Genomic DNA, 13,714 nt, shown 5'->3' with positions numbered 1-13,714 from the left:
CCGCAAAACCGGTTTCTATAGAATGTCGAAAAATATACCACAGATGTTTCAACGCGTGGTACCTCTCAGATTCATAATACATACTTCTACGTATTTTTTAAAATTTTATTGGGTACATTTAGGTCTGGGTACATTTTATTGGGTACTTAATTTTATTGGGTACATTTTTATTGGGTACACACAACAGTTAACATCACAACGCAGTACACTCAATCAGCAGAAAACAGCCTCGGGAGGTCTAAGAACAGAGAACAACTGATCTAAATTTGCTCCCGGTGGAGCTGTTCCCTGAACGGAGGCCGCGTTCCCGCGCTGGATTTCTATGCTGATACGCTGGCGCAGGTATTCCGGTGCTCTTGCCTCGCCAGTTTCTTGCCGTACCCTTCTACCCACTTCCGTCAGCAGACGGGAACCTTCCGGTCCGTTTGGTCCTAGCGTTTCAAAGCCCAGAGCGCTGAACAGGTAGTCCGGGGTGATGTTCTGGTACTTGGTTACCTTATCCTGTTCAGCCTTTGCCGCCGCTGCACCAGCTCGCTCGGATGTTGCCACGATATGCGATAATGCCACCGTACAGACGCAGGTGACATCCCACGTCAGCATTCTTCCTCTTTCCCACGGTGCTAACGTAACCGGGCGTTGGCCATTCGTTCGACATAAGCCCACTGGTTCAAGCTCTGTTTCAATTCCGGCTGATGCGAATGCTCGTTTACAGACAGCATTCAAGCTGCTGTGTCTGGGCTTTCTGCCTCGACTTTTCTTGCAGCTGAGGCCATGGTAGCCTCGGGCGTCCACCCAGTCCCCGCAGATGCAACGGTGCGGAGTGATGATAGCAGCTCCAAGGCGTAGCCCAACAGCGATTCTCAGGGCAGAATCTGTCAGCAGGTTTCCAAATGATGCTGCCGGTAACGCCTCTAGCCAAGCCCCATTCTCTTTTGTTCTCACGCCGCGCAGCCGAGCTTGACTGGATAGGTCATCCTGGGCTTCAACCCGCAACATTTCCACAGCTTCCGCGATTAGAGGTTCATCCCACTTTCTGTAGGTTGCGAATATTGACATCCGGCGCATCCCTTTTTGTAATTGCCTGCCATTGCTCTACTGCCGCGCTGCAGTACTCATCAGGGTGAAAGTCCGCAGTCTCGGATGCCAGCGTCGCGATTGAGTAAGCCGAGGCCAAAAAGGCCGGAAGGGCTAGCTTCTCAATGCTGTGAATTCCAAGACCGCCCTCGGAGATCGGCAGGGATGCCTGCGTCCACATTTGGTCCGTGATGGCAACGTTTGTAATCGTGCAAAGGCTTTCCCGGATTACCGCGTCGAATGCTTGCAAAAGGCCGCTATGCATGTAGCATCCACCCGTACGTAGTTTACACGTCACCCTGACTGGTCCTATGCTGCATCTTAAGAGGTACAACGCCTGGTGTGCTGGTATCATTAGCAAGCGTTGCGTCATTTTTTCTGCAACCTCTGTCGCATTAACAATAGCTCCCGCCGTAGCATCGTCGTGTAGCGGTGCGCCCAGATAGAGTAGCTCGTGTAATTTGGGACACTGTAGATCAGGAAACACATCAAGGAATGCAGCTGTCACCTTTTCTTTGTCTTCTTCCGAACCTCCCAGAACGATTAGTTCGCATTTACTGATGTTCAGCAGCAGTGCACAGTCCCGCAATGCATCCTTTAGCGAACACAAATCATCAAAAACATCGTCCGGGTCGCCACCGAGTACATCATCATCAAGGAAACTGGATTTCAACCAGACTTCAGATTCTTGTGTGGTTTTACCGTAGACAGGCAGTACAGTAGCGGGCCGAGCGGGTCTCCTTGCTGGATGCCCGCCCTGGAAAGGATTTGGTGGGATCCGTGCAACAACACTGATGGGGTTCCATAGCACTGCCACACGAAGTGGTAATACGCCGGCATATGTTCTTCCGCAGCTTTTAAAATGCAATTTCGATCGAGGGAGTTAAATGCGTTTTTCACATCCAGCTTTAGAAAGACTTGTGGGGATTCCATTTGAAGAGCGTGCTCGATAAAATACCGTGCACCGTGGACTGCTGCTTCAACGCCGCCTTTTGTCGCAAATCCTAACTGCACGGGCCGTAGCACGTATTTTTTTAACCGAGACAACGGCCTGCAATAACAGAATGATTTAGCATCTGAACACGATGCCGCAAAACATACTTGTAAAATAACATATATTTTCATACACGCAACAAATTTTAATTAACCACTATGATTTATGTTTAATGCAATGTTTCCTGTAACTGATCAATGGGGGACAGACCAGCCGATAAAAAACACCGTAAGACAATCAAGATGCCGGTTAATGGAGGTAACATATTCCGGTATCGAGAAGAAACGAAATCGGGCGATTTACAAAATCATTCTCACAAAATTCCGTGCTCGACTACAAAATGAGAAGTTATACATAGTCATAATTAGACAGGCTGCTGTTTAAGACACAGAAATTGTGCATCGTTTAATTACAGCGTTGACAGAAAACCCATTGTGGCATTCAATTTACTCCAGTTCGCAGAATAGAGGCCAGAACCTTGACTGCTGGGCAACTACGAGTAAATACTTGAAGCGTAAGATAGCTGCACTCTCTGCACCATACTGGAGACGAACGGGCGCACCTGCAATCGCTGTCCAGGTAGTCTCTGGTCCGCTGGAGCCAAGCATTTCTGTACAAACTGCTGCGCGGCGTCTGGGATTTCCGGAATGCCGGAATGCCGGTGACCCTGGGCATGGCCTTAAACTGCTTCAGCTTATACAGGTGGTTAATGAATTCCGTTTCACCTATCTGATCTTACGCTTGAAAATGTGTTGGGTTGCATGATACCGGAGGTAGCGCAATGTAAGCATAAGCAACATGACATGAAAGGTCAACTACATTTTAATGGGCACTTCCGGGAGTCTGTATACAGCGGAACTAGGAGAGTGATCCAGACTTGAAAATCCAACATACTAACTTCTTCACTGCAGGCAAAAAGCCTTAAATACTAAAACGACATTAGGACGCTGATCTATCTATGACATCAGCCAGTACACTCATCCCATTAAGAGCTTATTGAGAAACCATTAAGCAGCACTTAGCATAAAAGATACACACACATCAATCATTGAAATAGCGTATTGCATATTGACAGTTTACATAACTAAAATTTAATGATATCAGTATTATGTCATTATTCGGTCATCGTATGCAGCTTCCTCATGGTACGTAACACTGATGGGTCCTTCCAAAACGGTACTCGTGCTCTTGCTTATTTCCCTATTCCCAAACAGGTGGCACTCCCGTTTACATTTCGATAATAGTGCAGCCCAGACTAAACACGTCAATAAGGCTGATCTTTTGATACCAACGGCAGTTACCGGGTCCTTGTTATTTGTTTTGTCTTTTGGTCGGTCGCGCTTTCGCAAATTTGTTCCTTCCGAGAAATTTCCGAATGATCGCTTCATAACTGCATGACAGTGGTTTTTGTTTGGCGAATAAAAACTGCTCGCAAGCGGCTATAACAGCAGAACTGGTTTCTGTAGAACTCACCATAATATGCAACAGGTTATGGTCTACAGAATGATAAGACGTGATCGGACCGCTTAAAATTTACTACTCGGGTAGTACACGTTACTTTCCAAAGATAATAACAGAATGTAATAACAGAATGATTCAACGTTCTAACAACCCTGTCGCAAAACATAATTACATAAATGTTTTGTTTATGCATCCAGTTATATGCAATTTGATACTGCAGTTTATGTGCAAGTCAGTGCTTCCTGTAACTAATTATTATGTATAATTTGTGTCAAACGTGTGTGCTATATTTTGCAAAACATACAGCTGGCACAAAGTCCAGACCGAGTTGCTTAAGAGCAAAACTGATGAAACACAAAATTACTTATCGTTAATACAACGTGCATGGGGGTTTTGCACGTGCATTGAGGACACAAACGAAGCAGGAAGTTGCATTAAGTTACTGTACGATAGGCTTATTGTCATAAATCAGCGGACAAGAAAACTTGTTTGTTAATACGAGTAGCGGTGCATTCATATAGACCACAGCAGTAGGAATCCCCTTTTTCTTGACATACGAAATCGACTGAAGTAGTCGGATGGACGGCTGGCACTAAAGTTCCGCCTGGGTAATCCCGAGCCAGATTGGCTCCCATGCAAACCTGCAGTCCAAACGACGTTGATTGTTTGATACGTCAGCAAACAGACATCAAAGGGGTCAAAATATTAAAGCATACAACTTATCAAGTCTTCTTAACAGCTTGCTGTAACATTGTCAGTATTTCGGAAGTACGTAAGTAACTAATTAAGTACGTACGCTGCCAGGAAGTACGTAAACGAATTAGTGAAAGGAAAAAAAGAAAGCGACACTTCGAGAGAATCGGAGCGGTGCACTTTCCTAGTTATGACATACGTCTATGCATGGTGCCACTGCACGAGAAACCTTCAAATTGACAGGCTAGTTTTATTGGACGTACGTATAGTATATAACTGACCATATACGCGACTGGCGTACGTAAAAACGAAAAAACATCCATAAATTTATGATAAAAAAAGCCATGATCAGCTTTCAATAACTATGCACGTTTTTATCAAAGCTACCCCCTGATGGGTTTGTAATTAACAGTGGAACTGCTATGAATAACAATTAGAACTCTTTGTTTACTGACGCTGAATGAATCTGTGTGCGCTAAGCAGGAGATATTCAGTACAGCAGTCTAAAAAAGATATTCCTAGTTCTTTGAATGAAACGATAAATTTATATCTGCTGACGTTAAAGTATCAGTCACTGTCAGCCAGCGATTTGGTGCCAGATGATACAGTGGCGTGTAAAACATCGAAGAGGCGTCCGGTTTTCTCAAATATTTCACAGATTGGTTTCTTTTTGGAAGCGGTGTGTTTGGTTGCAAATGGAATTTACCGACAGTAGCGTAAAGTAAATCACATTTGCAGTCCCGTAATCAGTGTATGTTCTTCCAGTTGTTTGCATGTGTGCCTGTTAGCCGGCAATCGCATTAGGCATGCCGCAACAAAATCAGAGGCGCTGGGAAATTGCTCCAAAAAACTGGCATCCGGTTGGGCTTCACATCTCAGTAACGTGCCCAGATTAACAAGGAAATCCGTCAAAGTACGTTCAACCCTGAAATTATACTGCATCATCTGTCCGGCCTGCTCGTATACCCAGCGCGGTGGACGGCGTTCTACCATCTCAATGATGGTGCAGCCGAGACTGAATATATCCGTCGCTGTGTCCACTCTGACTGTCGACTTGTCCGCACCAAACACCAACTGCTGCATTTCCGGTGAAGCAAACTGCGACGATCCTTCGGGATATATTATGTTGTGGTCTGATTCCCGAGTACAATGTGATGCCTTTTCAAAGTGGGCAATTTTCAGTTTAAATGTTATAGTTCCTCCTGTGCGGTGTTTTTGCACGAGGATATTTGAACACCGGATATCCTTATGCACGATACCGTGTTTGTGTATCTCGCACAGACCGCTTAATATCTGCTTTGTGAATTCCGGTACCAACGTTACACGGAACTCTCTGGTAGTTATTAGCGCGGCTAACGGCTGAAAGTCACCTATAAAACAGTTTTCTTGTACAGGTAATCCTCTTCTATTTCAATTCATAAAGAATGTTTCCACAATAAATCTCCAGCTTACTTTCGCTTTCGGTAAGAATGATCAACTCCGTAATTGGCTTTAAGTAAACCGGTTTAAGATGCTTGAGGACATGCTTTGTCTCCGAAGCGATCTGGGCCAGTTTCTCGGCTACATTCTGCTTGTCCTTAATCATTTCGGACCGTTCTCTATTAAACGTTGAAACAATGCAGGCAGAGGCGGTTTCAGCTCCTTCGAATCTGTCCAAATGAACGAGTTTGCCTTCCAACGTTTTCAGGCTATCCTGCTTCTCTGTTGGGTCCTCCAACGCTATACTTCTGTTGCCAGAACACTCGTGAAGAGGAATGTCAGCCGCACATCTTTCCCTCGGCAAAGATTTTTGCATGTTATAACGGTTGAGCACCAAAATCTGGTGCTCTGTCCTGCTTAGCATAATTCCCCAGGAACCGCAGGCGCCTTCTGCTTTATTGTCCATTCTTTTCGGTGTTCTCACTTTAGAAAAGGCTTTTATAAAAAATTATATTATGGCGATCGCCTATCGGTAGGCGTTATCCAGTATTATATGATGCCATTTGGGAGAAATAGTCCATACATTCAAGCAAATCCAAGATATATATCGTCCATGGCGTTCCTAAAGAATGAAGAGTCAACTTAACATTTATAATTTTCTCATTAATAAGGAAATTTCTTCTTTGCGTTTTTCATTCGAATTCAGTATCGTTTTTAGCCAGAACTATGCAATCAAAAAACGAGTTGCATTATTGCATACTATCGTACACTCGCACAAATACTTATTCACAAAATTAATGATTACCGTACAAAAGGGATGCGTGGAAACCGATATATGTTAACATTATGTGTCAGCTACCAACCCATCTCATGACTAGCATTTATCGCTATAGGAAATCAGTCAAATCACAAGATATGCAGTACAAGCTAATTACTACGCAGTAAATTTTACGCGGAAGTGCATGTGCAGTTCATGAATAACACTTGTTCCGTTCGCAATATTTGTACGGGTAATGCATTATAGGTGCAACAAATTCTTGAGTGTGTTAACTTAGGGACGAGTAACATGCACAACTTGTTGAACGGGTACACAAAGTTACATTATCACAACCTCTGATCTCAGCACGCAAAATATGTAGAATGCAGTGCTTAAGCCCGGAGCGATTCAGCGAGAAAGAGGTACGAAGCACAGTAATTAAATAAGCTTAACAGCAAGCAAACAGTTGTACATTAACCGGAAACTGCGGCGCTTTACTGTACTTGTTCACGATTATACGTACAGCCAACAACGCCACAATCATTATTCCAGAATAATAGTTTTAGTAAACATTCTTTATTTACCATCGATAAGACGATAACGAAACAGAACTCACACCGCCTACTACGGACCGTACTGCAACAACGACGGACGATAGTACGGTATTATAAACAGAAAGCTGAAACACACTGGCAGGCTGTTTTGCTGGCTGTTTTCATGTTCCACTGATAGAACTACCGGTTTCTGCCGTCAGCTGCAGCGGGTAACAGACTGCAAATTATCACTGCTTCTTGATCTCGCTTCCCAGTATGTTGACATCCTGTTGGAATCATTAAGCGGTGAATCACGATGACAGAAGGTGATTTACCTTACCTCAGTACCTTTTTATTGCGCGCATATGTTTCGTCATCGATTTAGAACAGCCACAAATCTTGTTCTGAATGTATCGATTAGCGATACAGGGTGGTGTTAACGCATCGTCTCCGTAATATTATTCTGTAGCATTTGCAAACTGGAGGTTGAAGTTATACATTAGTAATTTATGTATTCTCTCAATTATCTTTAGCTCTTATTGCATCAGTCAGACGTACTTATGGTCAAAAAGGAGGTACCTGAATAAGTTTCTCTGAATTTTGCCCAACCGTTCAGAAAATTATTTGGTTGCAGAGGACCCGCTGCAAACCACCCGGCAGCAGCTTTGCAGTGTACTGAAAGTTGTCAAAGAAAAGTCGCCATGCCACGGAGGAGTCTTCTGGGACAATGTCAGCTTTTCCACGAATTTAACAGCTACTCTCGGCGAAGCGAAGACCCCGCTAGCTCTGTGGATGACATGGACCGACGGCGGATCATCCAATGTAGCTTACATCCCACCGGAAGGCGTTGCAGCCTTACCAGCATCAGCCGGCGACACCAGTAAAGCCGATGTGTGGGCGCTCGGCTGCTTGGCCATTCAGCTGATCAACTTTGGTCAGCCCCTGATACTACTGCGGGACTGGCGGTTCAAGCGCGGTGCCCAGTACTTGAAACTGAAAAAATCACTATTGCCGGAACTGCAGGCGTTATATAAAGATGCAGGTAAGGAAAAGGGGCTCGTTGTTGGTCCGGAAATGGATCTGGTGGGAATAATTCCTTGCGCATGTGAGGACTTTTTGGGCCGCTGCCTGGAGCTGGATCCAGCAAAGCGCTGGAGTTTAGAACGACTCAGCGAGCATCCCTTTCTCAATCTTGATATTTCATTAGCGGAGTTGTCTAACATCGATGCAACGTATTACCCCCAGACATTGTCCTTTAACGAGTCGATTATCGTAACGAATACGCGCAAGCATCCGTTTCTGCAGAGCGATGATTTGCATTTACTCCATCAACTAGGCGACATGCAATACCGCGATGGCCCTCACCGCGAGGTGAAACCTGTAGATATCTGGTGCTTTAATACACGAAGCACGGAGCCGAAAGCCATGAAGACGGAGCATGATTTGTGGATAAAAGCCTTTGGTAAGCTGATTGATGCCCAGTCTATGGATGGCAGTACACATGAGCAAACACGGAAATGGGCAGCGGTTTACAAAATACGCGCACTGCAAGAAGGGAACAAAAACATTGTCAAGCATTTTGGATGTGAAATTGTATTGCCACAATGCGAGAAGTTGCCGATGGAATTGAAGGTTTATACAGAGCATTGTCCAGGTACGGCAGTTACCGAAAACTGTTAAACGGAGGTGCCTAGTTTTCCAATGTACGGATACATATATCACGATGCTCTACCGTTGCTAATAATATTGTCAACGGTAGTGCTTACGCAGCCTTGATGCTGTTAAATATTAAATTTTCCTTATGGGCTGATCGGTTGGGATGATTAATATTTTACCCGAATGTTAGTCAAACTAAGGAATGACATGCGATTCGTAGGAGGCACTTTCAAGGCCGTGGCTGCCTATAAACTGACTCTTCATATCCTCGCCAAATTCGTACACGAATTGCTTCAAGGACTTGGGTATCTTCATGCGCACCGCATCGCACATCGCAACATTAGCGGGGGTGTCATCTTCTTTAGCGAAGCCGGATTTAAAGGAGCCATTAAAATCGGCGGCTTCCAATATATGCGGCAACTGGAAGCGGATATTACTGCAAAACACGAAGTAAGTGCCCGGCAAGGACAGGATGCACGATTTGCAGCACCGGAAATGGTTAGTTCTGATAAAGAGGACCTCCACGTGGGTAGGAAGTGTGATATTTGGAGTGTGGGGTGTGTGGTATTGCAGCTAGCTACCGGCGCTCCACCGCTGTATACAGGCGCAAAAAATCTGCCCATGATACTGGAAATGGCGATTCTCTATCATCTTAACAGCGCCGTCAAGAAACTGCCTCTGATTCATGCCTGGATACCGTCGAATGTCCAGGATTTTATTAAAACCTGTCTGCAGTTCGATTCGGATAAACGGCCGGGCGTTACTGAGCTTCTTCACAACTTACAAACCGGATGCCTTGGGACAAGCGAACCGGATACCGCCGAGTATCTCGCAAATCGCGGTGGTGAACCACTTCCTGTTGAAACTGCGGAGTACTGGGGGAATTACTCTTGATTATGGCGCCTGCATTGCTCACTTCATTTGCACAACGCCAATTACGGTATGCCAGTGCTGACAGCTTTCGTTACCAGTGTGATTGCCTGTGGCATTTTCTAGTTTATTGCACAATGTCGTCTATCATCATAATCTGTCAGTGAAATGTTGTCGGAAAGCAGAAATATCTACGTAAGCAACAGAGATGAAGAAACCTCATACAGTATAAAAGCATCAGTGCGCATTATTGCACAGCTTTGTCATTGAAATGCGAGCTCAGTATGACGGCATACTACCGTGGCAACCGAAGCAGACACGAAGTTGTGCATCAGCACAAAGCAAATTTTTATATTCATAGGGTAGGTCAAGCGAACCCTGTAACGGCTCTAGTGTTAAAAAACCCTGCGCACACTGAAAAACAGTCGCTATTACCGCGGTATGTAGCGGGAAAACAAATTAATTCAACTGAAAATGGATGGTACTCTGTAAATAGGGTAATCATTATGCTTAACGTATTATGCCGCCGTCATGAAGAGTCGTGGACACAAACTGGCAATTGACATTATTGGCAAATGGAATCGGGAGGCACCATCGTTCATCGTAAAATGAAGGGCAGGTTAACCGTCTCGAATGCTATCGGTTTCAAGGAAAGTTAAGGCCGATATGATACATATACAAAACAGCCAAAATAATTACGATATCCATTGGCTTGGCAACGGAGGACGGATGAACGGGTGCAACTTTAACAGGTCACATGGTGATCGATCGCTAGATGGCATGAAACATGCATGAACAAAGTCTCGTGCTTTCTCGGCTGCTTCTGGTATAATACCGCTGACATCCGGCATGGCCTGGCGCTGCCACAGTTCATAAAGATGCCGAACAAACTCTCCTTCCGTGCGGTCGCCTGACAGAAACTTATACTTTTCCGATGTTTTATCCGCATTATCATACACCCATGCCGGTGCCTTTCGTGCATACATTTCCAGCACCGTGCAACCCAAACTGAACACATCCGTAGCCGGTCCCACCGGACCTGCCCTCCTACTGCCATCAAAAGCCAGAAGCTCCTGCATTTCCTTCGAAGCAAATTGTGACGAGCCTTCCGGATACGTTATGGACGTGCCCAACATTGAGTCCTTGTGGTGGAACGCTGCTTTCTCAAAATGAGCAATTTTCACGATATCTCTGTCCACGTAGATGTTGCAGCAGCGGATATCTTTGTGAATAATCCCGTTTTGGTGTAGGAACGCAAGCCCTTCTAGTATCTGACCAGTGAAACCAGAAATCATTTCACGTTGAAATATGCGCAGCGTGATCCTGGTAGATAAAAGCATGTAGGTGTCTGCAACCAAAATCAGGGTATGTAATGCTTTACCCGCTGAGCTATACTTATCGACTTATTATTTGTTAACACTCGCGCTTTTTTCCGTTTGATTTACGTTGTATATTAAATTCCTGTTAGCGCGAAAGCAGATCAGCTGATTTCGCATCAGTTTGCTTCCAAACAACGACATTTGTGTACACATAAAATCTTTAATATTATTTTGATATGTTTGACGAACGTAGTGCAGGAAAACTTCTTTTCGTAAAGAAAAGAAAATCAGAAAGAATGGGAATTCTGGAAAGTTTGCTAGAAAAAACCGCGTCGAGCTGCTTCACCGGGCGGTTGTTTATCGTTACGAACGCCGGAAGTCTCAGATTTTCTACGTTTAAAATTTTAAGCTGGATTCTTTGGTAAAATAAAAACCATTAACTGAGAGTGGAAGCGCTTTCTATAGGAGTGCAAGCCATCATAAAGGAAATGCGCGCGAATCGCACGAATTACGGTATTCAAAGGTATAATTTTATTGCCGCAAGCTGCCTGCAATACTCCCTGAGGTTTTCACAACCGCGATACCTTACGATTTTTTTACTTTCGCAGAGCCCAACGGCCTGCGAAATCTCCATTATACTCTGTACTGTCGTACAATGGAGATTTTCTAATTATATTTATCACTCCAGTCTCCAGACAACCGGCTTACCTTCAACTACTGTGAAGACTCGCAGTTCGGTTGTTGGATTCTCCGGTTTTACCGCATAGTGGTGTATAATATATTTTGTCTGCGACGCAAATTTGATAAGCAGCTCAAACACCTTGTGCTTGTTTTCCAGTAATGTTTGTTGCTGAGCATCATCGTCCCTAACCGGCGATATAATCGAAACCCAATCGGGTTGGACGCTCTTTGTGACCATTTCAGGAAGCGTCATATTTTTAAGCCGTTCATCGACATTGTCGTCATTTCCAAAAAACCTTGGTATTAGGCTATTCGGCTCTGCAGGTTCCGCTGGAGTTGGTTCTTCGGGTATCCGCAGAAGGTTGTAGCGTTCCACTCTAAACCTCTGCATTTCAGTCTGCTGTCGAACAGGTGTAATTTTGCAAAAGAGAAAATAGTACAAATCATGAATAAGGCTGATTAACTGTCGAGTAAGCAGTCGTCTATCCGGATCCATAGCTAGACATCCACCAAGAATTGGCTTAAGTATGCTGTCATTTTTCAGTGTAAAGTGTGGTCGGCATCCCATCAGAAAGAGACGATGAATTTCTTTAAAATTCGATGGATGTGGAGACTTTGCGTCCTTTCTTTCGTAGTCGCCATCAGTTAAACGAGGAGGTTGGCCTTGATTCAACATTTGTACCATAACACAACCTAGACTCCAGATATCGGTCTTTCGGCCGACGTGTGTTGCGTGGTTCGACGTGGAGACCGAAAGTGCTACCATTTCCGGTGAGGCAAACGGTACCGTGCCGGTTGCGCTTTCGATATATCGTGGAGGTGTGCAGGACCCTGTAAAGTGCTTGGCTCTGGTCAGGCCGGTGATCTTCAAAGTTTTGCCGCTGGATGATACGATAATGTTGGCTCCTTTGATATCCTGATGAATTATCTGGTTGTCGTGAAGAAATTGCAGACCCTCCAGTACCTGTGCTGCGCATCGTACAATAGCGTAGTCTGTAGGCCTTTGACCTAACTTCACCATAACTTCGTCCAAGGGCAAACCTACGAGTAGCGGTCTCCTTGAAGAGAACGGTTTTCAGCTTTTACCAGTTGAGGTTATTTAAATACCGGATACAGTAACCCATAATTAAAACCGCAGTGTGCAACAACCGGCGCGCAACATGTGTGCCTGCAAATGCACATACGAACGGTCTATGTTATTTTGGGGAATCGTGCTTACCATGCATTAACAACGTACTGTTTTAGCATCGCACAAGCTGCACTACAGAGTTCGTGCACGGGAAGAGAACTCACAGGCAGCGTGCATATCTAATGCGTTTGCACGAGCAGTACCGTTTCACAGAGAAACAGTTAGGGTAAGCAACTAGGCATTCCAAACTATACTATCGACCAAATATGTGTTGTGTTTCTGTTTCGAATCAGTTTACCTTCGCACCACTCTGTCAAAATGTAGCATGCACTAGGTAGTCCCGACGTCCCCCATTTGCAACTAACGCCGTAATACTTCTGGACATATTTGTTTTCGTCCATCGATGCATTCACCAATGGTTTCAGCAGCTTTCTTAATTCGTCCATTTCGTTTTTTGCATCGGCCCGCAGCGATGGTACTATCGTGAGTTCGGCTGTGGTGGGCAACGGTGTCATTTTCGCAAATCTTCCAAACCCGGAAACTTCGAAGTACGCATCCGCTGGCTTTCCACATAACGGAATGTCATCCTCACCGGCTCTCGTTGGGCTACTTGGCCCTTCATCTTTAAAAAGCGCGACTTGATACGTAATGGAGCTTCCCATGCTACGCTTGTGCTGGAAATCTCCAGCATAAATTTCGGCCATTGCTCGCTCTGATAAATTTCACCTTGTTTTTATACCAACACAATGCATGCCATCGTTAACAGACAGTTACATGTGAACAACAAGAGTAATAATTTTAACAGCCATAAAAAGCTTTTATTTTGTAGCATAGTTGGATATTACTGAGCAGTTCAAAAAGGTTCAAAACCATACGTTTGCAGTACATACAGCTCATTCCGCGTTACGTTCGACGAAGTATCAAATGCATTACTGATACCATTAGTTCGAGTATCAAATGCATTACTGTACCGTATACTGATTTTTAGAACGTGTTTCATGCAGCGCATTGTAATGCAGAAAGTACCGGTGCAGTGTTATCTACACTATGCACACACGCATTCCGTTAGTTATCGACTTCGCTGTTAAGCTGATCGCAGAAAAAGATTGCAAGTATCGGTTTCCGGTT

The 13,714-nt window shown here is 44.6% G+C and overlaps 4 protein-coding genes across 11 annotated transcripts; 1 reads left to right on the top strand and 3 right to left on the bottom strand.

Annotated features, from left to right (window-relative positions):
* Positions 1–205: 205 nt before the first annotated feature.
* On the bottom strand, positions 206–1,339 carry LOC129597488 (uncharacterized). Its single transcript, XM_055495059.1, has 2 exons — positions 1,113–1,339; positions 206–1,033 (listed from the first exon to the last, which is right to left on the bottom strand). The coding sequence occupies exons 1-2, from the start codon at positions 1,337–1,339 to the stop codon at positions 214–216; spliced, it is 1,047 nt and encodes a 348-aa protein (XP_055351034.1). The 3' UTR covers positions 206–213.
* A 3,119-nt stretch (positions 1,340–4,458) lies between these two features.
* On the bottom strand, positions 4,459–7,040 carry LOC129597448 (uncharacterized). Of its 8 annotated transcripts, none has more exons than XM_055494991.1 (3): positions 6,922–7,040; positions 5,675–6,263; positions 4,459–5,592 (listed from the first exon to the last, which is right to left on the bottom strand). In XM_055494991.1, exons 2-3 carry the CDS (start codon positions 6,105–6,107, stop codon positions 4,949–4,951), a joined length of 1,077 nt encoding a protein of 358 aa, XP_055350966.1. In that variant the 5' UTR covers positions 6,108–6,263; positions 6,922–7,040; the 3' UTR covers positions 4,459–4,948. The 8 variants fall into 8 exon arrangements, with proteins under 8 accessions (XP_055350966.1, XP_055350969.1, XP_055350968.1 ...); XM_055494994.1 differs by having other exon boundaries at positions 6,983–7,035; XM_055494993.1 differs by lacking the exon at positions 6,922–7,040 and adding an exon at positions 6,753–6,889.
* On the top strand, positions 6,895–9,710 carry LOC129597447 (calcium-dependent protein kinase 5-like). Its single transcript, XM_055494985.1, has 3 exons — positions 6,895–7,257; positions 7,566–8,585; positions 8,808–9,710. The coding sequence occupies exons 1-3, from the start codon at positions 7,248–7,250 to the stop codon at positions 9,479–9,481; spliced, it is 1,704 nt and encodes a 567-aa protein (XP_055350960.1). The 5' UTR covers positions 6,895–7,247; the 3' UTR covers positions 9,482–9,710.
* On the bottom strand, positions 8,888–13,676 carry LOC129597446 (dual specificity protein kinase zak2-like). Its single transcript, XM_055494984.1, has 3 exons — positions 12,885–13,676; positions 11,485–12,498; positions 8,888–10,805 (listed from the first exon to the last, which is right to left on the bottom strand). The coding sequence occupies exons 1-3, from the start codon at positions 13,288–13,290 to the stop codon at positions 10,153–10,155; spliced, it is 2,073 nt and encodes a 690-aa protein (XP_055350959.1). The 5' UTR covers positions 13,291–13,676; the 3' UTR covers positions 8,888–10,152.
* Between the last annotated feature and the right edge of the window lie 38 nt (positions 13,677–13,714).

This window comes from Paramacrobiotus metropolitanus, unplaced genomic scaffold (genome assembly GCF_019649055.1).
Source record: "Paramacrobiotus metropolitanus isolate TYO unplaced genomic scaffold, Prichtersi_v1.0 Parri_scaffold0000105, whole genome shotgun sequence".
Lineage (NCBI taxonomy): Eukaryota > Metazoa > Tardigrada > Eutardigrada > Parachela > Macrobiotidae > Paramacrobiotus > Paramacrobiotus metropolitanus.
The sequence above is the reverse complement of the archived record's forward strand: the minus strand, read 5'-3'. Positions and strand labels throughout refer to the sequence as shown.